The sequence below is a fragment of the Dipodomys ordii genome, unplaced genomic scaffold (genome assembly GCF_000151885.1).
Source record: "Dipodomys ordii isolate 6190 unplaced genomic scaffold, Dord_2.0 Scaffold23, whole genome shotgun sequence".
NCBI classification, from domain to species: domain Eukaryota; kingdom Metazoa; phylum Chordata; class Mammalia; order Rodentia; family Heteromyidae; genus Dipodomys; species Dipodomys ordii.
In genome coordinates this window covers 14,487-40,190 of record NW_012267239.1, presented here as the reverse complement: position 1 = coordinate 40,190, position 25,704 = coordinate 14,487, and the positions used below count along the sequence as shown (strand labels likewise).

General features: G+C 46.0%; 1 protein-coding gene across 1 annotated transcript; it reads right to left on the bottom strand.

The window, feature by feature from the left end:
• Positions 1-2,793: 2,793 nt before the first annotated feature.
• Positions 2,794-24,210, bottom strand: Rab36 (RAB36, member RAS oncogene family). Its single transcript, XM_013014326.1, has 11 exons — positions 24,118-24,210; positions 22,419-22,508; positions 20,553-20,644; positions 13,086-13,151; positions 11,703-11,804; positions 8,133-8,197; positions 6,558-6,609; positions 5,927-6,008; positions 5,627-5,717; positions 4,609-4,728; positions 2,794-4,187 (listed from the first exon to the last, which is right to left on the bottom strand). Exons 2-11 carry the CDS (start codon positions 22,485-22,487, stop codon positions 4,123-4,125), a joined length of 804 nt encoding a protein of 267 aa, XP_012869780.1. The 5' UTR covers positions 22,488-22,508; positions 24,118-24,210; the 3' UTR covers positions 2,794-4,122.
• Between the last annotated feature and the right edge of the window lie 1,494 nt (positions 24,211-25,704).

The following is a 25,704-nucleotide window of genomic DNA, read 5'->3' as shown; positions in this document are numbered from 1 at the left end:
AATGTGTGCATGTGTGCACACACTCACACACACATACATACCCACGAAGTGCATGAGTGACCATGTGAATTTAATCTATTTTCTGTCTGCTTCCTTTACCTACATGTTAGAGGACCATAAGCGTCATCCTGGTTTAAGGCATCTGGGTGTTCAGTGAGGTTCATCTAGGAGTAGTTCCCATTTCATTTCCCCCAGGCTATAGTGTGATTTGGATGGATTCTAACAGCCTTCTCTTCACTCTAGAGGTCTGAAGTAGGGCTGGACACAAGCCTGAGAGAGGCTGGAACTAAGAGCCTGGTCACCTTGGTCACAGTGGTTGCTGGGCTGGGAGGAGACTTCTCAACACCATGGGTCATGGGAAGCAGGCTGTGATAGGAAAGGGCTCCACTTGGGGATCTGAGGATGACTGGGTATGGTTGAGCCATGCAGTCACATCTCTGGGCAGCAGGGCACTGAGACCATCTAAATGGACATATCTAAGGAATGCAGAACCCTCCCCAACCACCCATGGTAAAGCCATCTGGAATATGAATCTTACTGGGACTAGACCTAAGCCAGCATAGGACAGAGGTAGGAGTAAGACCGGGAGTATGAAGAAGGTATTCAAATATTCCATCTTTTCAGACCTCTACCTCCTAAGCTATTAGGGACAGGAAGATGTCTCTAGGAGAGGACACAGATGGAGAGATGGACAGAAAGTTGGGAAAGAAGCTGGGCACTGGTGGCTTGTAATCCTAGCTACTCAGAGGCTGAGATTCGAGGATTGCAGTTTAAAGTGTGTGGGCAGGAAAGTCTGTGAGACTCATCTCTAATTAACCATTCAACAAGCCAGAAGTGGAGCTCAAGTGGTAGAGTACTAGCCTTCAGCAGATAAAGCTCAGGGCCTGAATTCAAGCCCAAGGATGGGCACCAAACAAATAAACAAAAGATTAAAAAAAAAAACAGGTCTGGGAAGGTGGCTCAGTGGTACAGTGCTTGCCTTGCATGCACGAGGCCCTGGGTTCGATTCCTCAGCACCACATAAGCAGAAAAAGCTGGAAGTGGCGCTGTGGCTCAGGGGTAGAGCATTAGCCTTGAGCTGAAGAGCTGAGGGACAGCACCCAGGCCCAGAGTTCAAGACCCACGACCAACAAAAACAAACAAACAAGCAAAAACCCCAAAACAAAAGATAAAAAAACAAAACTCTGAGATGGAGCCAGTAAACTAGGAATGTGATCATTCTATACCAAATGAACATCTCATTGTTTATAACTTACCTGGCATTAGATACTGAGGTGAAGCAGCATTAACACTCTAAGACAACACCATGTTAGCCAACAGGGAAACGGAGTCTCTTCCTTTTATTTTCAATGGTGAGCTTAGTCTTCATGCTTCTGGCCAGATTTTGAAACTAGAGATAGTGAGCTAGTTCCTAGAGGAAGCAGCTGGCACACCACAGTGGGCAACATGAGTAGTTTAATGAAGGACCTTTTACAGAGGTGTAGGTGTACATCAAACAGTGCCCTTCTAACTTAGGATCTGGTGATAGCAGGATGACCCATCCTCCTGGGGCCTGAAAACCAAAGGAAAGGGTAGGTGGAGGAAAGCAGCCATGGCTGGCTACTCCCACCTTGTGACACTTTCTGCTATAACCTGCCAACCTAAGCACCTCCATTAACAGATCTCCAGTGTGGTCTAGTGGAATAGGCCACAACCACAAAAAAGAACCAAAGCTGGGCACCACTGGCTCATTCCTGTAAACCTAGCTACTTAGGAGGCTGAGGTTTGAGGACCAAGGTTCAAAGGCAAACCAAGAAGACAAGTCTGACACACAACCACCAAAAAGCTGTGGCTCAAGTGGTAGAGCCTTGAATGACAAAGCTAAGGGACAGTGCCCAGGTCCCGAGTTCAAGTCCCAGTACTGGCACACACACAGTAACAACAAAACAAGAAAATAAAGCAAAGAGCCCAGCAAGACTCTGTCTGGGACTCTTGAGTGTTCAAAGCTCTAGTACAAGGATGGCCACTGAAGCACCATGCCTGTAATCTCAGCTACTCAGGTAGAGGTAGGAAGATGTTGGTTTAAGCCCCATACCACACAAAAGCAGGAGCCCCTACTGAGGAAAAAAAAAAGAACTGAAAGCAAGGACAGAGGCCATGGATCTAGTAGAAGAATGCTTGTCTAGAAAGCAGGAGACCCTGAGCTCAAACTGATAACTAGCCAATCAAACTAGATGACACATGTATAGGCCAGGTAATATAAAGGATGGTTCATCCACACCAAGGAAATGTAAGCTCAGTGTATGAGAGGGGCCGGAGGTAGCCATCAGGAAGACAGCCTGCCAGGCAGTGTGCACAGCACAAGGTCACTCTAGAGACACAAGCCAATCACCATGGTGGTATGCGTGCAGAAGCATAACGCAGAGGCATCAAACCAACTGTTAGCCATGCATGCTTACTTTGGGAGGCGTGATGAACATGGGGAGAACTTCCATTCTACATTTTATTAGCTTTGGTATTACCTTGTATTTTTCACTAAGCATGTAATTCCTCTAAGTGATTCTGTGAGGTAGAGGGACATTGTCATAAAAGAAATGCACAGGGGCTAGGAAGGTGGCTCAGTGGTAGAGCGTTTGCCTTGCATGCATGAGGCCCTGGGTTCGATTCCTTAGCACCACATAAGCAAAAAGAAAAAAGCCGGAAGTGGCGCTGTAGCTCAAGAGCTGAAGAGCTGAGGGACAGTGCCCAGGCCCAGAGTTCAGGCCCCACGACCAGACCAAAAAAAAAAAAAAAAAGAAATGCACAACTCCTCTGTATGTCACCTTTAAAATAACAATAAAAATTAAAAAGTGGTTTCTATAAAAAGGCATTTCATACATACACTCATATATATAAATATATATGCATATATATGTTATATGTTTACAATTTCAGCCAAAGGATAGTGGGCAGGGAAACATGCCAGTGTTCCTGATATTTGGCAATCACTTGGATGTGATGTGCTAGGTACTAGGAGAAGGGTGCATATCGGCACACCAGTCCCCAAATTCTCATCATCAACAAGAAGTAGACAGGGACACAGGATGCACTCACTTGCCAATGGCAGAAGGAGGGTATAGCAATGAAGTCAGAGCAGACCCTGAGGAGGAGTGACACAGGGGCGTGCGGAGGGCAGATCCTCTAGGCAGAGAACAGGGGTGGCAGTGCTGCCTGCCCTGGGTTGTACTGGAGGAAGTAATGAACCAAGGAATGTGCTAGATACTCTGAAGTTTTTCAAAGATGTGTAGTCCTGAGAGTTATGCAGGCTAGTGGAGAGAGGAATGGAAGGAGCAGTGGGCATGGCATAGACAACAAAGCAGGGCAATGCCAAGCTCAAAGGAGGTTGAGTGAGTTACTTGAAGAGCAGCTATACAATCTTCATCTCCCAGCAAGGTAAAAGAAATCCATCCTCCAGGTGAGCCAGAGGCTCATTCTGCTGTCCTTACCCACTGTCCTGGAGGGCACAGTCACAGGGATCTCAGAGGTAATGGGAATGGAGATCAGTTAGATGGACCTGAGAGACCTTCTTTTTTGTCCATTGCCCTTGAAAGCAACAGGGCTACCAGGGTCTAAGAGTCTGTGGTAGAGGGCCAGTGAGTGAACAGTGAGACCCAGAATTTCAAATTATATTGATAATAGAAAACTCCCAAGTGGGACAGCGGTGGGTTCCTTTCAGTTCAGACAAAGTCCTTGTTCCTGGAACATTGCAAGGGAAACAGTTCTGAGGCCCTATCTAGATCTCCAGGACACAGCACCATTATTGACTACCAATGTGGGCCATGGGTGAGGGACGTGGGGTCAGCACTGTGGTATTCTTAGTGCAGAACCGAGGCCTTGAGAGACTCCGGTGACTGTCTGCTGTTCCTGCAGGTAGGACTGGTCTCTCAGATCACTGAAGTGCCCCAGTAGCCAGGCAGTGCAGAACACTCAGCAGCCAATGGCTCCCAGCCTGTCAAAGAGAAGTGGATGAGCTCAGGCCACCTGACAGACCCACCACAGTTTGAGTACAGGAACACCGCAGAATTTAGACTCCATGTCACCCCTCCAAAAGTCACAGAAGCCACTGCCCATGCAGAAAGTAGATGCCTCTGACACTGGGCCCAGCTAACAGCAGCTCAGGGTGGGGGGCTTCTTGCTGTCCTGGGTCTCTAATATACTTCCCTCCATTCCTGTAAGGAGAGGAAAAGAACATGAATCCAGCATCCAGCAGCTGACCTTGGATAGGGGCTATCTACCCAGGTAGTTGATGCCCTGAGCCTGATCTCTAGACCCGTTCTTCTAGAGGACTTGGCATAGGGCAAAAGGCCTGGGTGGGGCATTCCAGGTAGTGGAACTGAGTGGGCAACAGAATGGACTGGGAGAGCCAAAGCCAGGATCTATCCACAGAGCTCAGGATGCCTGGCCTGGGCCAAGGAGGGCCTCACAGATGGGGTGAAGAGGCTGTAAGCCTGAGGCCAGGTGACAGCTCAGAGATTAGGAGTCAAAGAGAACAAGGTAAAGGAATGGCAGGGTCTTGGGTGAAGGGAATGGTAGGTATGGCTTCCGGCCTCCAGGCTGTGTCCTAGACTCATCAGCAAGGCCTATACGCACGAATGAGGTCTCCGTCGCCGACCTGAGGCCGGGTGCTGTGCCTCTTCTCCAGGTCCTGCAGAACTGACTGCTCAAATGCCAGGGCAGCAACACGGCTGAAGAATGCCTTCACGTTCTCTCCTGGGGACCCATGAGATAGCTGTGACTCTTGCTTTCCCTAGATGCATGTGGGTACAGGAGCCAGGCCAGTCCACCCTCAGGTTGGCTATGGCCCCTTCTAGAGCATCTCTGGCAGTAACAGTGACCACAGAAGGGTGCAGCCCTACACATCCATGTGGTCAGAGACCTCCACCCGGGCTTCTCTCCTGATTTCACCCATTTATTCCCTCAAATCCAAGCTTTCAGTTCCTAGCATCTACTCTTCCAATCAGTTGCTAAGGAACACTTGCTATGAGCTGGATGCTAGGACAGGTAGAGCTCAAGACAGACTGAGGACAGCGAAGCCTAGAACTTCAAGCTTTGTTCTACTAGAACAACCCATGTGTTGAAGACTGACATCTGTTTATCTTCCATCAGGTAGAGGCAGCTGCCTATCAGGGAAGAAGCAGAGTTCTAGCACCCAATGTGAACAAGACCCTTGGGCTACTAAAACCTATCCTACTGCATGGGGCAGTCTTGTTGACCCATAGTAAGATCTCAGTGAACTTTCTGTTACTGTAATAAAGGAGAATGGGTCCTCACAGGGCAGGAAAGATGCCCTCAGGACATCAGCCAGTCACTCCCTCCCACAGCAGGAGACAGAGGCTTGAAGATACTGGGTGACCCAAGGTGGTGGTGGGGGTGCTAGAGAACATGGTGGTCTGGCAAGGAATGGAAAGGGTTACAATTCTTTCTGTCCCTGGATTAGACCTCTGGAGGGAAGATGCCTCTCAGGCAACAGAAGGCACTGCCAGTCACCACCAGTACAGCTAGGCTGTCATGCCAACATGACCAAAGCTGCAGATGGGTACACAAGAATTTCTGTATCATGGTAGTCACATCAGGACTGGCTCTAGGACATCCTCTGGCCCCAACTCACCTGTCTTGGCTGACACTGACCAGTACTCAGCTTGCATCTCATTGGCCAGGTGGACAGCTTCCGCTTCAGCCTGCTCACATGCTGCCCCTGACTGGGAGATGTAGCCCTCATAGCCTCGTGTTCGAGGCCTTCTGCGGGGAGATCTCTGGGAGAAGGCCCCTGGCAGAAGAACTCGACTTCTCCCTTCTTTCTACTTTAAGGCCCATGGCCCATAAGCACCACCTCCATACCTCCAACTTAAGACAAAATCACAGGCATTTTCCCAAGAGCCACCTAGGCCTCCAGCTTCAATCTGCTCACCAAAAGGTCCTTCTTGGTTCCCACAAGGAAGATAAAGCAGGAACCCGCCTCATTTTCCCTCAAGGCATCAGCTAGCCACTGCCTGGAATGCACAGAATGACAGGCTGAGAGATGTCACCTTCCTCTCCCAGGGAGGCCCAAGGAAGACTAGGGATCTGGGGGCAGACTCAAGTCTGCCACAAGGCTGGGAGCACTGTCCACACTGGCTCAGGAGAATCTGTAGCCAATAGGGTCTCATGGACTTTGGGGGAGATAAAAGGCACCGATCAGTGGTGATCAAGAACCAGAACCCTACTCAGGGTTATCAGGGTTCAGGGCAAAGTGAGTATATGAGGCCTCTTCATTAAAAATTGCTTTGGATTTATATCATGATGCCAATAGCCTAGTAAAGCAAGTGTTGTTGGTACTTTGGCTCATGAGTACCTGAGCAGCAGTCAGGGACAAGTCTTAGTCAGAGGGGAGTAAGACAGTTAGTGATCAGTGTATGGAAAATTGGTTCTCACAAGTGAGAACCCGTCACTGAAATCTATGTTCAAAGGGCCAGTTCAGGAGCCTAAGTTGGGAGAGTCCTTCCAGGAAGCTTCTGGAACCTGGGGGACCCTGCAGAGGTTGCAGAGCCTGGGTTACTTGCCTGGTATGTTCCAGAGTCTGCACATCAGTGAGGTCAAATGCTGTGATGATCACTGGACATGGGAGGAAATACCAACAACCAATCACAACCAGCAGGGCCAACAATGACAAAGAAGGCTCCCTACCAGCATCTTTCACCTTTCCAGACTATGGGGAATCTCTGGGGCAGCCCCAAGGCACTCACCCCTGGACCTCTTGGTGGAGGCCGGGGAACAAAAATTCTTCCACTAGTCTCTCCTTCCTGTACTGAGCCCCAGGGTGAAATCTAGAGAGGCAGGACAAGGTAGATAGTGAGCACATGAGCCCATATAAGTTTTGCCAAAGAGAATTTCTTCCACTTTGGACAAAGGAAGTTTAGGTGAGGGCCTTCACTTTTAAGCACCTCAGCTTCTCCATCTGGTGAGGAAACGATAAAATGGTGAGAAGGATACCTCTAGTTCTCAGAATTACTATGAAGGTAAGCAGGGACAGCTGTTTTGAAAAGCTAGTAGTCCTAGGACCTAGGACTAGTAGCAGTTAAGACTGTGATGAGGACAGTAACAACCAGCTTCAGAGAACTCAAATTTCTGGGGAGCTAATGGGGAGCCCCTGCTCTCTAGAGGCCCGCAAAGAGAAGGAGGATCCTGAGCATGCTCATGATGGCAGCCCAGCTGTTGTTTGCTGAGATGTGAAAGTACCTCACACCACTAGCCCCAGGAAGGAAGCATCCCTTCAGGAAGAGAGAGGCCTAGAGGGGCTGGAAGGTTTCAAAAGGCCATAGTGGGCTGGGAATGTGGCTTAGTGGTAGAATGCTTGTTTAGCATGCATGAAGCCCTGTGTTCTATTTCTCAGTACCACATAAACAGAAAAAGCTGGAAGAGGCACTGTGGCTCAAGGGGCAGAGTGCTAGCCTTGAGCAAAAGAAGCCCAGGGACAGTGCCCAGGCCTGGCCAAAAAAAGCCATAGTGGACATGGCTGAGCTGAGTTTCCTGGTTTTTCTTCTTTCAAATCTGAAAATGTTGTGATTCTTACACCTGATTTGGGGTCCTTCTTAGAGTTCTTCTACTGGAATTCCTTTCTGTCTTCCTAGGGTTGGTATGGAGAGCTTATGCTGCTTCCTCTGCTGACTGTAAGCCCTCCCCAGTGCCAGGCTATACTTAGCCATGTTAGCAGTCGGCACTGAGCCCTGCTGGTTCCTCACTTGAGATCTGCCAATCCTGCAGATCATCCTTCCTTCATCTCTGGACTAACCTCCTAACTCCACTGCTAGGCCAGGTAAAGCCTTTTCTCTCCTCCCCCTGGAGTCTAAGGTTGCTCTTTTCTAGAACCCCTGGCAAACAACCCTCTCTGAGCATCCTTCTGAGCTGAAAACAGGCTGATACCAGCAGCCAGCACCCGCCACCACACGTTCCCTGAGGTGTGACTTCCAAAGCCCAACAGGGCCCTAGCTTGAAGGCAGCTTCCCCCACTATCTCCCAGCACTGACTGGAATTTCCTCAGTGGGTCCTGGAGAACAGCAAACTGGTGCTTCTTATTACTGATTCCAGCAGAGAGCCTCATGCTGCATGTGAAGGCCCCACCATCATTGGCTGCTTACCCTGGGCACCGCGGTAGTAGGCAGATGCAATGCACTTGAATTTCTCCTGCCCAGCTGTGTCCCAGCTGCAAGGTAAAGACAGAGAAAGGAAAATGGTAGAGGCAGGTTAAGCAGAGAGGCTACTGAGATCATGGGAGAGAAATTTAAGGACCTGTACAACTGTACTAGCCTCACATGGGCTTCAAAAAAAAGTATCTGTGTGAAAGCTATGCATAGGTGGCCCACATCTATAAGCCTAGCTACTCAGGAGGCTGAGAACTGAGGATTAAGGTTTGAAGCCAGTCCAGGCAGAAAAGAGATACCAATATCTAATGAACTATAAAAAACTAGAAGTGGAGCTGTGGCTCAATTGTTAGAGCACCAGCATTGAACATAAAAGCTAAGGGATAGTGCCCAAGCACTGAGTTCAAGTCCAAGTACTGGCACACAGTGTACGGGCACACAGACACACACACAAAAGGGCCTGTGTGAACCAGGTGCTGGTGGCTCATGCCTGCAATCATAGCTATTCAGGAGGCTGAGATGTGAGGACTGCAGTTCAAAGCTAGCCAAGTCCATGAGACTCTTACCTCCAATTATCCACCAAAAAGATGGAAGTAAAGCTGTGGCTCAAATGGTAGAGTGCTAACCTTGAGCAGAAAGGCTCAGGATCAGAGCCCATGTCCCAAGCTCAGGCCCTAGGACCAGCATTAAAAAAGGTAACTGTATGAGTCAATTCTATCTGTTCCCAGCTAGCTAATCCTTCATAGGTACTTCAAGAGGATTCTCTATTGGATTCACAGTGCCTATGGGAAAGGCAGCTGCCCAGATGAATGGAATTGCAACTTAGGCCTTTCTGACTGTGACACTATAAGGGAGCATATGATCTTATGATGGCTGACATTGTAAGAGAGCATATGCTCTGTGAATGAAGCCTCTTCCTTGGGCGCCAGGCTAGGCCTTCAGCTGGCTGGCTGTGTCAGTCATTTGTTTGTGTATGACTAAGGCATTGTTTCACCTTTAGGGATATGTTCTATATCCCCTGGGTAACCAGAAAGCCAGAGCTGTTAAGACAGACTTAGAGCTGGGCACTAGTGGCTCACACATGTAATCCTAACTACTCAAGAGGCTGAGATCTGGAGATTGTGGTTTGAAACCAGCTTAGGCAGTAAAGTCCTTGAGATTCTTATTTCCAATTAATCAGAAAAAAAGGCAAAAATGAAACTGTGGATCAAGTAGTACATCATTAGCCTTGAGTGAAAAAGCAAGTAAGAGCACAAGGTCCTGAGTTCAAGTCCTTGTATCAGAAAAAAAAAAGATGGACTTAGAAGCTAAATCCTGGAGCAATGATGTCTGTGATGGGCATGGTATCAAAGAGAAGAAGATGGATAAATGGATTAGGATGGATGTTCTTTTTTTTTTAAGTCAGTGATGGGGCTTGAACTCTGGGCCTGGGCACTGTCCCTGAGCTGTTCAGCTTAAAGCTAGTACTCTACCACCTACGCCATAGTGTTACTTCCAGTTTTCTGGTGTTTAATTAGAGATAAGAGTCTCATAGCCTTTCCTGCTTGGGCTGGCTTTGAACCGTGATCCTCAGATGTCAGCCTCCTGAGTAGCTAGAATTACAGGCATTGAGCCACCAGTGCCCAGTGATGTTCTTCTATTGACTTAGGACAGGCTAGTGGTCAATATGCAGAGATGAGCCTAAAATCCATTCCACATTTCATCCCCAGTTAAAGCCAATGGATCATAATTTAACTTTTCTCAGTAAAACTGATAAGACAAATCAAGATATCAATGGTCTGAAGGTTTTTGTTTTTTAATTTTAGTGATCCAGTATGATGTAGTCTTTGGCTACATTCCTTCAATAATACACTCATATTTTCTTTCATCTCTCTTTTTTATTTTTATTTTTGTCAGGGTCAAGGCACTATCTTTGAGCTTGTTCTGCTCAAGGCTAGTGCTCTACCACTTGAGCCACAGCACGACTTCCGGCTTTTTCTGTTTATGTGGTACTGAGGAATGGAACCCAGCAAGCACTCTATTACTAAGCCACATTCCCAGCTTTCTTTCATCCCTTAAGGAGACTGTGTGGGCGTGTCTGGAGATGGGGCCAGCTGGGTGGCCCCATCTCAACATAAAACACTGACAGGCTACAGCAGAACAGTTTTCTGCTTTTCCCTGGGTTCTCTAATTAGATATAGCCTTCAGCCACAGGAGAAACTGGCCACCAGCCATCTCTGCAGGGCTGCATCTGGGCTTCCTCCACTGGCTCTTTGCTCTTCTCAGTCTTCCAACCCATTCAGTGCCACAGCTCTGCCAAACACCATGTCTTTTGCTCTGGACTGACTGTTTACTATGGGACAAAATGATATCATCTAGCTTCAAAACTGCACTGGGGCACTGTCTGGGCAGACTTGGGAGCAGACACCAAAAGGATCTTCAGGCTCAGGTAGGGCAAGGAGGATAGAGGGTGAACCCAGGACAGAAGAAAGGGGTTGTGGGTGAGAGCAGAGGCCCAGAGAATGCAGGAAAGAATGGACAGTTATTGCCAAGTGGAAGCACAGAGATGGAAGAGGGGCCATGCAGGAGAGCATGTGCTTGCAGCTGGAACCTGCATAGCTCAGAAGCAGTCTGTAGGTGGCAGAGGGAAGGGGGAGGAAAGGGCCAAACACCTGGCACTTTGGCTGAGGTGAGAAAAGGTGAGCCCTAGGGAAACCTTGGGCTTTCTGGAAGGGAAGAGGGCTAAGCCAGTGGGTATTAAGAGGCAGAGGCATGGCTATAGTAGTGAAGATAGTGGTGAAAACAAAAGTGGCTGGCGGGATTAGAAGTTGCTTTCTAAGTTGGGCGCTGGTGGCTCACACCTGTAATCCTAGCTACTCAGGAGGCTGAGATCTGAGAATCATGGTTCAAAGCCAGCCCAGGCAGGGGAGCCTGTGAGACTCTTATCTCCAATGAACCACCAGAAAATCTGAATTGGCGCTGTGGCTCAAAGTGGTAGACAGAACACTAGCTTTGAGTGAAAAAGCTCAGGGATAGTGCCCAGGTCCTGAGTTCAAGCTCCACAACTGACAAGAAGAAGAAGTAGTAGTTACTTCCCTTATTGAGGGAAAGATGAACATCTCCCATCACCTGAGAAAGACTCAGAGAAAGGTCTGACTTCAGGAACATTTTACAGGTGGGGATGGGCTCAGAGGTCAGGAGAGATTTGCCAGAGGCCACCCTATCTTCTCTGCAGTCATGGAAGTTCCCTGTGGATCCAGTTTGGGAGGAACAAACCAGAGCCCAGGGAGGAGACCTGAGCTTTAGCAAGATCAGGACGTCATCAGGGCAGGTGAATGGGAAGGCCAGCCTGTGACTGTCTTTCCTCAGATCCAAGACAAACACAAAACAAGTAAGGGAGTGTCAGGATCTTGGGGAGTCATGAAGCCTGATTTCTCAAACCATCCCAGGCTCTGCTTGTCTACATGGGCCCTTGCTAGGCACCATGGTGCAAAACACTGGAGGAGCTGACCAAGCCCTTTCCCAGGTGTCTCTAGGAAGTCCACCCACAAGCTATGTGAAAATGAAAAGCACACAGTGGTGACTTACATCTGCAGGCTGTAGGGAATCCCAGCAATCTCAAAACGCTCAATTTCAAAGTCTACTCCAATAGTGGCCTTGTAGTCACGGTCAAAAACATTCTTGCAGAACCTGTAGGAGTTGAGGAAGTCATCAGAGAAGTAACTTTACAAAAGTGGGCATAGTCTACAGGCAAATAAAGTCTACCAATAGAGACTCTATAAAGAAAGGAGGATCTGGGCTGGGAATGTGGCTTAGTGGTAGAGTGCTTACCTAGCATGCATGAAGCCCTAGGTTCAATTCCTCAGCACCACATAAACAGAAAAAGCCAGAAGTGGTACTGTGGCTCAAATGGGAGAGTGTTAGCCTTGTTCAAAAGAAGCTAAGGGACAGTGCCCAGGCCCCAAGTTCAAGACCCAGGACTAGCAAAAAAAAAAAAAAAAAAAAGGAGCATCCACAGAGGCAGTGGATGGTTAGGTGCGTTAGTCAGCTTTCTGTTACAAAGTCAATTTATAATAATCAATTTATTCAGAGAAATACTTCATCCAGGTGCCAGTGACTCATGCCTGTAATCCTAGCTACGCAGGAGGCTAAGATCTGAGGACTGCAGTTCAAAGCCAGCATGGGCAGGAAAGGCCATGGAGACTCTTATCTCCAATAAACTACTCAGAAAACCGGAAGTGGTGCTATGGTTCAAGTGGTAGAGCACTCTCCTTGAGCTGAAGAGCTGAGGGACAATGCCCAGGCCCAGAGTTCAAGCCCCACAACTGACAACAAACAAACAAACCAAAAACTTCATTTGGGCTTAGAGATTTGAAGGTTCCAGTCTCTCATTGATTAGCCCTGTGGCTTTGGGCTTGTGTCAGGGCAGCACATAATAACAGGAGTCCCTGGAAGAGCAAAATCAACTACTTCAAGGCTAGAAAGCAAATGACAAAAGGAAAAAGGGACCAAAAAAGGTGCTGATATTGCCTTAAGGGACACACTCTCAATGACTTAAAGACCTCCCACTAGGCCTCACATCTTAAAAGATTCTACCATCTTCCACAGTCTTGTGGACACTGATCTAAACCACAGCAACAGGGTAGCCAACAAGAATGCTGTGGGGAAGGAGATTGCAGAAGCTCAGATGACAAACAGAGAAATGAGGCTCTATTTCCCAGGGTTGGCAATGCAGGGCCAGCCTGAGGGACCAGGGAGCTAGTCAATCAGTGCCAACCTCCCAGGATTCCTGGCTGTCAATGCCATCTTCTCCCCAATGCCTGGTCCTGTTCGCATCTGGCTGGTGTTTCCAGCAACCACAATATTTCCTACAATGACAATTTATGTAGGCCTCCCAAGTGAATGTGTGGCAACCTGATACTAGGAGTTGTGGTCAACCTAACTGGGCAGGAGGAAGCTGGCAGGACGTACCTGTGGATGAGGCTAGTCTTCCCCACGTAGAGATCGCCAACAACAACCACCTTGGAGAGTTTAAGCCTGGGGGAAATATGTCCATGTTGCCCTTTAGCATGGTTTTAAGAGTCTTCTTCACAATATACAGGCCCTTCCTTCCCTGAGCTCTGTGTGTGACAGCCTGCCATTCTGGATGAAGGACAGGCCACCCTGCTGAGCCCCTCCATCTTCACTTCCCTGGCCCTTTGAGGGAAGGGGGAAGAACCTGCATTTGTTCTGGAGACTCTTCTGTCTCTCAGGTCATAATCTTGACCCTACTTGCCCAAAGTCACTATCCTGAGAATTAGAAATGAGGATGGGCTGAGGCACAGGCTAAGGGGCAGAGAACAGAGCACAGGTTGGGCTGTGGAAACAAAGAAATACATCCAAGATGGTGGGAGCACTAGACCTCAGCAAATTGGATTGAGGTCCTTTGGTGTAAACTGCTCTTATATTTTTTTCTTTTTCTTTTTCTTTCTTTCTTTTTTTTTTGTTGGTCGTGGAGCTTGAACTCTGGGCTGGACTCTGTCCCTGAGCTCTTCAGCTCAAGACCAGCGCTCAACACTTGAGTCACAGCACCACTTCTGGTTTTCTGGTGGTTAATTGGAGGTAAGAGTCTCATGGATGTTCCTGCCTGGGCTGGCTTTGTACCACAGATTTCAGCCTCCTGAGTAGCTAAAATTACAGGTGTGAGCTACTAGCACCCGACAAACTGCTCATACATTAAAAAAAGAAAGAAGCCGGGCACCAGTGGCTCATGCCTGTAACCCTAGCTACTCAGGAGGCTGAGATTTGAGGATTGTTCATGGTTCAAAGCCAGCCTGGGCAGAAGCATTTGAGCAACTCTTATCTCCAATTAACCACCTGAAAACTGGAAGTGGCATTGTGGCTCAAGTGATAGAGTGCTGGCCTTGAGCTGAAGAGCTGAGGGACAGCGCCCAGGCTCAGAGTTAAAGCCCCATGACTGCCAAAAAAAAAAGAAGATAGAAAGAAAGAAAAGAAAGAAAAAAAGAAAGAAAGAAAGAAAGAGAAAGAAAGAAGGAAAGAAAGAAAGAGAAGGAAAGCAAGGAAGAGAAGGAAAGAAAGAAAAAAAACGGAGGGACAAAGGGCAAACAAATGCAACAGTGGTACAGACACTATTGAAAATGAACAACTTGTGGGTGGGGATGGGAGGGAAAAACTGGGAGTCAGCAAGGGAAGAGATGATACTTTCCAGAAAGAAATGTACTCTTTACTTGATTTATGAAACTATAATCTCTCTGTACATCATCTTTATAACTTTTTTTTTTTTTTGCTGGTCTTGCGGCTTGAACTCAGGGCCTGGGCACTGTCCCTGAACCTCTTTGTACTCAAGGCTAGCACTCTATCACTTGAGCCACAGCATCACTTCCAGCTTTTTCTGAGTAGTTTATTGGAGATATGAGTCTCAAGAACTTTCCTGCCATGGTTGGCTTCAAACTGCAATCCTCAGATCTCAGCCTCCTGAGTGGCAAGAATTACAGTTGTGTACCACTAGCTAGAATAACAGGCTCTGTCCACTCTGCCCAGCTACTGGTTTGAGATAGACTTTTTGTTGTTGTTGTTGTTCATAGGGCTTGAACTCAGGGCCTGGGTGCTGTCCCTGAGCTTTATTTTGCTCAAGGCTAGTGTTCTATCATTTCAGCCACAGTACCACTTCCAGTTTTCTGGTGGTTAATTGGAGATGAGTCTCATGGATTTTCTGCCTGGACTGGCTTTGAGCCATCCTCCTCAGATCTCAGCCACCTGAGCAGCTATGATTATAGGCATGAGCCTCTGGTGCCTAGCTATAACAATTTTTTATTTTATTTATTTATTTATTTATTTTTGTCGGTCATGGGGCTTTGAACTCTGGGCCTGCGCGCTGTCCCTCAGCTCTTCAGCTCAAGGCGAGCACTCTACCACTTGAGCTACAGCGCCACTTCCGGTTTTCTAGTGGTTTATTGGAGATAGGAGTCTCACGGTCTCTCCTGCCCGGGCTGGCTTTGAACCGCGATCCTCAGATCTCAGCCTCCTAAGTAGCTAGGATTACAGGCGTGAGCCACCAGCGCCCGGCCAAACTTGCAATTTCTATGATAAGTTTTTGGGGAATTTCCAAAGGGAAAAGAGAGGTTATGGGAAGAAGAAAGATGTTCCAGACCTGACCTCTCAGGCTAAAAATTCATCTTCATGAGTTTGTTCCACATGGCACAGGTATGTCAATAAGGCCAGATTAAAAACCCTAATATAGCTGGGCACTACAATCCTAGCTAGAAGTCTGAGATCTAAGGATCACAGTTTAAAGTCAGCCTGGGCTGGAAAGTTTGTGAGACTCTTAACTCCAATAAATTACCCCAAAAGCCAGAGGTGGAGCCCAAGTGGTAGAGTGCTAACAAAAGAAGCTCAGGGACAGTGCCCAGGCCCTGAGCTCAAACCACAGTATTGGCAAAAACAAAAAAATCCTAATAAGCTGGGTGTGGTGGCACACATCTGTGATCCCAGCTACTTGAGAGGTTAAAGTCAGGAAGATTTCAAGCAAAATTAGCCAGATTCTATCTCAAAAACAAAATAAAGGAGGCAGGGAAGATTGGCAGATTAGAAGCAGCTGCCATTTTTACTTCTCAAAAGAGAATTTGGGGCTGGGAAGGTGGCTCAGTGATAGAATGCTTGAATGCTTGCCTTGCATGCAAAAGGCCCTGGGTTCAATTCCTCAGTACCACATAAGCCAGAAGTGGCACTGTGGCTCAAGTGGTAGAGCACTAGCCTTGAGCTGAAGAGCTGAGGGACTGACCAGAGCCAGAGTTCAGGGCCCACGACTGAGAGACAGAGAGAGAGAAAGAGAGAGAGTTCAGGGCCCACGACTGAGGGGGGGAGAGAGAGAGAGAAGAACTTGGTGTTAACACAAGAGACTAGATTCTGGAAAAAGAGGGGAAGGGAACCAAGAAGCACAAAGAAACTAGCAGAGAAATAACCCCAGCCATAGAAAAAGTGAGGAGATCCAAGCGTTACCTCCCCTTTGATTATGACATGGGAAATTGACTCCGATGTAAGAGCATAATACATCTTTGCTTCTATGTTCATCTAAAGATACTGGGGACTATTCTTCACTACAGATTGCCACAAACACAAGGTTGTTTATTAACTATAATAGCTTTTGTAATCAAGCTTCCTCATCCTGACTGGAGAAGAGTTTCACAGACAGTGCCTTGAGCATTGTAAGTGATTTATTTGATCACTGAACTGCACTTCTCCAACCTAGGAACACAAAAATATACCACAACCCAGTCACTACCCAGTATTAAGTAACTAGTTAGAAATAACCAACTAAACGGGCACAGGCGATTAAACTCTACACTAAAACTAGATCCTAGACGCACATGTTCCAGAGAAGAATCACTAAATTCATGAATAAACAAGGAAAATGTCTCCCTCAAAGGCCAACAATTCTGCAAGAAAGGACTTAAATGATAATGAGAAGAAGAAAGTCCAAACCATGAGCTCAAAAATAGTCAATGAAATAAACAAGGTGATGTTTAAACATCTAAGTAAATTCAAAGAGAATACAAACAACTGAATGACATAAACAAGACAATGTAGGTTATAAAAGAGGAATTCAATGAAGAAACAAACCTTGAAAAGGAAATGAAGAGCTCAATACCCAAATAAAAAACTAAATTGAAAGCCTACCTAACAGAACAAGTTGAACAGGATATCAGGCATTGAAGAAAAGGAACTAGATCAAAGAAATATTGAAAAAAAAACACCTTAAGATATAAGTGAAACTCACAAGACCTCTCATACACCATCAAAATATAAAGCCTAGGAATCAATGTTATAGAATAAAGAAATATAAACTAAAGGCATTGAGAACCTACTCAATAAAATAATAGCAGAGGACCCAGGCCCTAGCTAGTCAGGAGGCTAAGATCTGAGGATTGTGGCTTGAAGCTAACTTGGGAAGGAAAGTCCATGAAACTCTTATGTTCAATTAACAGTTGACCTACTAAAATTACACCAAAAGGATATATAAGCCACTTAAACAGATTTACAACAAGCAATGAGACTGAAGCAATAAGAAGCGCCAAAGAAAATCCAGAACCTGATAGATTCACTGCACAATTCTATCACACCTTTAAAGAACACCACCAATATTCCTCAAACGGATCCACAAAACAAAATGTAAAGGCCTTCCATGTCATAGGTAGAGGAATTAATATTTTGAAAATGGCTCTACTGCCAAAAGCAATCTAGATTCAATACCACTGCAATAAAATCTAGATTCTATGCAATACTCATGAAAGTCTCAATGCTATTCTTCACACAAATAGAAAAATGAATCTCCAAATTCATATGGAAGTATAAAAGACCCCAAAGAGCAAAAGCAATTCTAAATAAAAAGAGTGCTGCTGAAAGTATTAGTAGACTTCAAATCATACTACAGGGCTATGTAACAAAACAGCTTGGTACTGACACAAAAACAGAGCAGAAGACCATGGAACACAAAAGAAGACTCAGTCAACACATTTTTGACAAAGTATTCAAAATCACACTCTGAAGAAAAGACAGTTTCTTCAACAAATGGTGCTTCCCCAAACTGTTTCTCACCTTGCAGGAAACTGATACAATTACCAGAATAAAAAAAACAACCCATGGAATGAGAAAAAAAAACTTTTTCCAGCTAGTCAACAAAGGGTCAATAGCAAAACTTGCAAAAGAAAAAATAAACTAATTCATAAATACACAGGCAAACTGAACAGGTAGTTCTCAGAAGAAGAGATGCAAATGGCTAATAGGTACATGAAGAAATTTTCAATATCCATAGCTATAAACTACAATAGGATCCCACCTCACTCCAGTAAGAATGGTATTCATCAAGAAAAAGGGTAACAATTGCTGGTGAGAATACAAGGAAAAGGAAACCTTTAAGCTGGGTGCCGTGAGCTCACGCCTGTAATCCTAGCTACTCAGGAGGCTGAGATCTGAGGATCATGGTTCAAAGCTAGCAGGAAAGTCTGTGAGACTCTTATCTCAAATTAACCACCAGAAAACTGGAAGTGGTGCTGTGGCTCAAGTGGTAAGTGCTTATCTTGAGCTGAAGAGCTCAAGGATGGTACCCAGGCCCAGAGTTCAAACCCCACAAACCACAACAAAAAAAAAAAGAGAGAGAGAAACCCTCATGCGCTGCAAACTAATGAAACCACTATGGAAATCAATATGGTCAAAAGAACCAAACTAGATCTACTCTATACAATATTTGACATATATCCAAAGGAGTGTAAATCAATATATCAAAAAGACATCTATATACCTATGTTTATTGTAGCATTGTTCACAATAGCCAAATGGCACAATCAGCTGAGATACCAATCAACAATAAAGAAGATGAGCTATATATACATACATATAACAGAATATTATATAGTCTTAACGAAAAGTGAAATCATGTAATTTGCACAACAATGGGTGGAACTGGAGGACATATTGAGACAAGCCAACTAAAAAAACCCCAAAATATTGTATTTTTTCATTCATATGTGGAAGCTAGACCTAAAAGACAAACATTTTAATGTCTATATCTATATAGACACTATATCCATATAATGTATAAAAACATACATTTAATGTCTATATACATATACATATGTATATATACTGATACACATAAAGTTATATATAATATGAATATGTATATATCTATATACACAGAACATGAATTTAACTATGGAATTATTTAAGAGGATGAGAGTAAAGGGAAAGGGATAAAAAATGACAGAGGGTAAGCCAGGCACTGGGGGCTCATGCCTGTAATCCTAGCTACTCAGGAGGTTGAGACCTGAGGATCGAGGTTCAAAGCCAGCCTGGGCAGGAAAAGTACGTGAGACTCTTATCTCCAATAAACCACTCAGAAAACCAGAAGTGGCACTTTGGCTCAAGTGGTAGAGCAGTAGCCTTGAGCTGAATTGCTGAGGGACAGTGCCCAGGCCCAGAGTTCAAGCCCTGCAACCAACAAGAAAAAAAAAAAAGAGGACAGAGGGTGAATAATTGAAATACACTGCAACTATGTATGAAAATAGCATAAAGAGTCTCAGTGAAATCTGTTAATCAGTAAAGGCTTGGAGGGTGGGAAAAGATACACTGCAACTGTGTATGAAAATAGCATAAAGATTCTCAGTGAACTCTGTTAATCAGTAAGGGCTTGGAGGGTGGGAAAAGATAAAGCAATAGAGAAGATTATCTGAGCAAAACAAAGCAAAACTTGTGCACATCTCACATATCTTGGTTGAACCCCTTGGTACAATGAATACACATTAAACAGAAAAGCAAAACAGGTTCTATAGGATGGAGGGGTGGGTATCAGCTGGAGGGTTTTGGGTAACAAGGCATGGTGGCTGAGGATGAATGTGTTTGACATAGTTTGCATGAATATATGAAAATATATTGGTGGCTCACGCCTGTAATCCTAGTTACTCAGGAGGCTGAGATCTAAGGATCATGGTTCAAAGCCAGCCCAGGCAGGAAAGTCCGTGAGACTGGGTGCTGAGGGACAGTACCCAGGCCCAGAGTTCAAGCCCCACGACAAGAAAAAAAAAAAAAAAAGAAAATAGAACAATGAAATCTACTGAAATTGTTTTCAGAGGGAGGTGGGTAAAAAATAGTGATAAGAGGGGATGAGTATACTAAAGTATACTGATTTTTTATTTATTTATTTTTTATTTATTTATTTTTGGGTCCGGTCATGGGGCCTGAACTCTGGGCCTGGGTGCTGTCCCTCAGCTCTTCAGCTCAAGGCTAGCGCTCTACCACTTGAGCCACAGCGCCACTTCCGGCTTTTTTCTTTTTGCTTATATAGTGCTGAGGAATCGAACCCAGGGCCTCTGGCATGCAAGGCATGCGCTCTACCACTGAGCCACCTTCCCAGCCCTTCTGATTTTTTAAAAAGAAAAGAAAAGAAAGCCATGCACTGGGGGCTCACATCTGTAATCTTAGCTACTTAGGAAGCTGAGATTTGAGGATTGTGGTTCATAAACAGTCTATTCAGGAAAGTCTATGATGCTTTTTTTTTTTTTTTTGCCAGTCGTGGGGCTTGAATTTAGGTCCTGGGTGCTGTCCCTGAGCCTCTCTGTGCTCAAGGCTTGTGTTCTACCACTTGAGTCACAGCACCATTTCCATTTTTTTTTTCTGAGTAGTTTACTGGAGGTAAGAGTCTCACAGACTTTTCTGCCTGGGCTAGCTTCAAACCACAATCCTCAGATCTCCAACTAATCCAGTAAAAACCTAGAAGTGGACCTGTGATTCAAGTAGTAGAGTACTAGGCTTGATTAGAAAAAGCTAAAATCCCAGTACTGGCACACACACACACATATATATATATAGCTCATTCCCATATTCATTTATGTACTCGTTCCTTCTGTCCATTTTCCCCACAACCCAAGTCCTCACAATGCTTACCCGACAGTTCCTGTGTTCCTGCGCTGGCAGGCGGTGCTGACCTGCCCATGGAAGTGCTCCTTGAGCTGCAGGCAGGCATCAGGTGTGTACCACTACAAAGAAACAGACAGACAGACATAATGCCCTGAAGAAGTGCAGTTTGTTAACTGAGCCAAGCATTAAGGGATGACCAACTTCACAGTCTTCTCTCCTCCTTCCCTTCCTAGACCTTGAGGTCAGGTAGCCTAATTAGCTTTTTCCATTCTCTGTCATATTGTAGGCTAAAGGGTAGGAAATGTGAGCTGATTTCAAAGCCAGGAAAATGGAAGGACTTATCCTGGGAAGCATTATGTGGATCCAGTCCAATCTAAGAAGTCCTCAGCAAGCTGGGCATCAGTGGCTCACACCGGTAATCCTAGCTACTTGGATTTGAGGATCTGAATTTGAAGCCAGCGTGGCAGACAAATCTAGCTTGGGCAGGAAAGTCTGGGCAAAAAGACAGAAGGTGTGGCTTATGTGGTAGAGTGCCAGAATCAGCACCCAGGCTTTGAGTTCAAGACCCAGTACCAACACACACACACACACACACACACACACACACGTTTTACTGAAATGGTGTGGCTCTGGGATACCGAAGGGAGTAAGCTGCAGTCTCTGGTGACCTCTGGGTGGGATAGGGAAATCTACCCTTCTCTGAAAACAGGATTTATGTCTCAAGCTGCCTCACTGGAGTTGGGAGCTCTGGAGCCAGAGGCAGCCAGTTCAAATCCAAGCTCCACCATGTTGGACTATGTGATGTCAAGCAACCTTCTCTACCTCTCTGATCCTTGCTGTCCTGTTCTATAAACAGGGTTCTTCATCCCATGCAACCTAGACTATTTCCTGCCAATCATACTTCCTTTCTACTGATGAAATGGCTATCTCCATTGTCCCTGGTTTCCATTGGCAAGACCCAGAGAGGAAAAACAACCCAACTTCAAAATGGAAAACCAGAGGAACCGTCCAATGTCTGAGGCTTCCAGTGTGTGAAGGAATAGGGAGATAGGGGAAGAAGAAATCGCTTCAGACACAAAATATCCAGAGCTTCCAGCCACTTCTTTCCTGATTACTAGCCTAGGCATAGAATCCAAAGATTTAGAAGGCCATTGGCTGTCCCAAGGTAACCACAGAAGATGGACTGCTACAACTAATAGTAGATTGTAATACAGATGTGAGATTTCAACAGAAGCTGAAGGCAGAACTGCAAATGAGAAAGCCCTGGATTTGATGACAAGAAACTGGGAATGCTGACTTTTGTTGTTTGAGATAAAGTTTCAAAGTCGAGACCCCCTCTTCCTCAATCTCCTGAGTGTTGGAATTACAGGTTCGCTCAGCCATATTGCACAGTTTCATTGTTTTCCTGTGTGTGTGTGTGTGTGTGTGTGTGTACATGTGTACATGTGCACACTGGAGATAGAACCCAGGATCTGTGTATGCAAGACAAGTGCTTTATCACTGAGCCACTTTTAGCCTCTGGAGTCCTACACTGAGAACAGTAAGGAACACCCACAAGAAGTTCCTGTTTACTATAAGCAAGGTATCTAATGGAAGTGGCATTATCTTCATGTAAGTAACAGCAGCTCTGAGAGATTGAGTAATTTCCCATGGTCAGTTTAGTGATGGATGAATCAGGAATCACAACTAGTACTGTCTAACTGACTTATAACCATTTTTCTGCTGCCTCTATCACCACTAGCTTTCTTTGGAGGAAGTCAATGTGCAGTCTTTCAGTTTTTCAAAAAGACAGATTTCTTGAATTCATCTGCCTGAGTGTAAACTGGGAAAGCTTGATAAGGCCCATGGTCACAAGAGCAGTGAAGACTAAAAAGGTTGGTCTTATGAGACTACCTTAGGAAAGTTGGTGATAACACGGTCTCGGCTCACAGGAGGACCCAGAGGCATCAGAGAGGACTTCATTCTTCTAAGAGATCTGTGGAACTAACCAGAGGAAAAAAGTGTTCAATAAAAGTTATAGAGGTCATCCTTTTGGACTAGCCTTCTGCATTAGTGACCAGCAGACTAGATCAACCCAGAAGGAAGGCATGCACTCTAGGTACTACATGACCAAACTGAACTCTAAACCTGACCAGTTAAAAAAATAAAAACAAAGGTCAGGCGTCAGTGGCTCACGCCTGTAATCCTAGCTACTCAGGAGGCTGAGATCTGAGGATCACGGTTCAAAGCCAGCCCGGGCAGGAAAGTCCATGAGACTCTTATGTCCAATAAAACCAATAGAAAACGGAAGTGGCGCTGTGGCTCAAGCAGTAGAACGCTCGTCTTGAGCTGAAGAGCGCAGGGACAGCAACCCCAGGGACAGTGCCCAAGCCCAGAGTTAAAGCCCCATGACGAACCTAAATAAATAAATAAATAAAACAAACCCAAGAGATTCACAACAATTATGGGAGCCCAGTCTATCTGATCCAGCATGAATTAAAAGAAAAAGTGTCCCCTGTTTTATAAAGAAAGTAATCTTTAAACATCTATTTGCTTTTTGCTTAATTTCTGCTTTCACCCATCTATCTACAAAACCAATATCTTGGCCAAGTGCAGTGGTTCAACCAGCACTTAGGAGGATGAGGAGTTTGAGGCCAGCCTGGGGTACAAAGTGAGAGTCTGTGAACTGGGTACCAGTGACTCCTAACTACTCAGTATGCTGAGATCCAAAGTCTCACAGTTTGAAGCCAGCCTGAGTAGGAAAGTCCATGAGATTTCATGTCAAAACAAAACAGAACTAGAAAAAGCTCAGGGTATGGTTCAAGTGGTGGAGCAAGTGTGAGGCCAAGTTCAAACTCTAGTTACTGGCACAATCAAAACAAACTATTCTCTACTCATCAGAACACTTTATTTCATAGGAGTTTTGCTCGATTATAGAATCACGAATAAAATCAATTAAATTCTATCAACTTGGTTGTTATTTTTGTTCCACAAGAATTGGAAAGCTGTAAAGACGTATTTCATTAGTTTTAGAACCAGATTTTAGGCTACCCTCTATGTCAGGAGAGAGGAATCTGGAGGCTATCCAGATTCCAGAGGCCATGTAGACACAGGAAGTCAATCTGTGGTCAGTATGGTATGGGAGTCATTAAACTCGGTCTTTTCCTGACAGGTGTCTGAACCTCTCTGAACTTACCTCCCACGAGGTAAACTCCCATCTGTGGATCACAGCTCAGGTAATGGAAAAGGGGTGGGGTAGGGGATCCCTGGCTCGGAGCCAGTAAGGATGAAGGCTCTGAGTTGTCTGGGGACTTTAGGCTTCAGGCCTTTTTTCAGAAAGTCTCATCCCACACAGGTTCCAGCTCAAGTTAATTCAACATCACTTTTTCGCGTGCAGTTCCCTTGCTATACCTGCCTTAGGGCGGCCCTGACCAAGGTCAGTTTGTCCTCCATTTGAACCTGCTCTGGGAGAACAGCTCGGGGCGTAGATCCTCAAAGAAGGGAGCAGGCCCTGGGCCATAGGCCTCATTCACATCCTCGCGATCCGACCCTCTGAAACTTGTGAGCATGGGGTGAGGGGCGGCGATTCGGACCGCGAGCAAAAACGACTCACCCACGGTGGCTGCTGAGGTTCGGAGCTCCCGGGCTCAAGTTCCGCGGCGCCCCGCTGAGCAGTCACCACAGCAACGAGGGACACGCGGGACTGGCGGGCGTCTGACGAATCCCAGCGGTCGGGGGGAGGGGCGGAGGGAGGGGAGGGGACTGATGGAGGAAAGAGTTCCGGTAGGCCATCACCATAGCAACAATAGCCTCCCCCCTGGGTCCCGCCCACCGGCTCAGAGACTTCCGGATGCGGTTGAAGGGCGGAAGATCACCATGGCAACAAGGGCGGAGCTAGATACTTGTCGGTGGGCGGGACCAGGGAGATCAGTTGGTGAGGTCCGAGGTCTATGGGGCGAGGTCTGAGGACTGCAGGCTCTGTGAGGGTGGTGGCAATCACAGCGCGTGCAGTGGTATTGATGCTTGATTGCAGCCAAGTACTCTGCCGCAGCAAGAGACAGACATGGCTTATGTCTGCTATCTACGGATCTTACAATGTAGTTTGGAACCAATGCTGTCTGAAAGTCATGTCTGGCTTCTGGCGGTCACACTAGAAAATTAATTTCCTTGCTTAATGGGCCCTTAAAAAGCTGACTCCTGCCAGGTGCTGATGGCTCACATCTGTTATCCTAGCTACTCAGGAGGCTAAGATCCGAGGATCACGGTTCGACGAAACCAGCCCGGGCAAGAAAGTCCATTTATCTCCAATTAACTGCTAAAAAAGCTTGAAGCGGAGTTGTGGCTCACGTGGTAGAGTGCTAGCTAGCCTTGGGACCCAAAGCTCAGAGACAGCACCCAGGCCCTGAATTCAAGCCCCGGGACTAGCACTAAATAAATAAATAAATAACCTAGCTACTCAGGAGACTAAGATCTGAGGTTTAGGATTCAAAGCCAGCTGATTCAGGAAACTGCGAGACTGATCTCCAATTAACCAAATAAAAGCCAGAAGTAGAAGTATCAAGTGGCAGAGCCCTACACTGGCTCAGTGATGCTACTCAGACCCTGATTTTAAGTCCCAAGACTGGTACACATACACACACACACACACACACACAGATTTCATTCATCCTCTGAACTAGTTTCTATTTGGAAGATGAGTTGTGTTAGGTTAGAGTAGGCATGGAAAGGCCCTTATAAAACCATGTAACCAGATTATCAGAGGTTCAAGGTTCCCCGATTTGAAAAGTTGCTTGAATTGTACTGCTGAATAGAACTTTTTTAGCCAAGAAAACTAAAACACACATTCAAAAATATTTGCCAAATGAGTTAGAACTAGAATTGGAATCCAGATTTTCTGAATCAGCCCAGTGCTTTACACACCATTTTCCTTTAAGGACAGCAATAGGAGCATTGCATCACAATATGAGATCCTTGGTACATAGATCCTTAGTCAGTCATCTTCAAAACTAAATGGGCTGGAGGGGCTGGGAAGGTGGCTCAGTGGTACAGTGCTTGCCTTGCATGCATGAAAATTCATCAGCACCACATAAGCAAAAAAAGCCCGAAGTGGCGCTGTGGCTCAAGTGGTAGAGTGCTAGCCTTGAGCTGAAGAGCTGAGGGACAGTGCCCAGGCCCAGAGTTCAGGCCCCACAACCAGCAA

Excerpts from the sequence above, each read along its gene's own strand:
- Rab36 (XM_013014326.1), bottom strand. The coding sequence starts at position 22,487 with ATGAAGTCCTCTCTGATGCCTCTGGGTCCTCCTGTGAGCCGAGACCGT. Across the intron at positions 13,152-20,552 it reads AGGAACACAGGAACTGTCGG|GCTTAAACTCTCCAAGGTGG; the intron begins GTAAGCATTGTG and ends TATTTCCCCCAG. Across the intron at positions 4,188-4,608 it reads CGGCGACGGAGACCTCATTC|GAATGGAGGGAAGTATATTA; the intron begins GTGCGTATAGGC and ends CTCTCCTTACAG.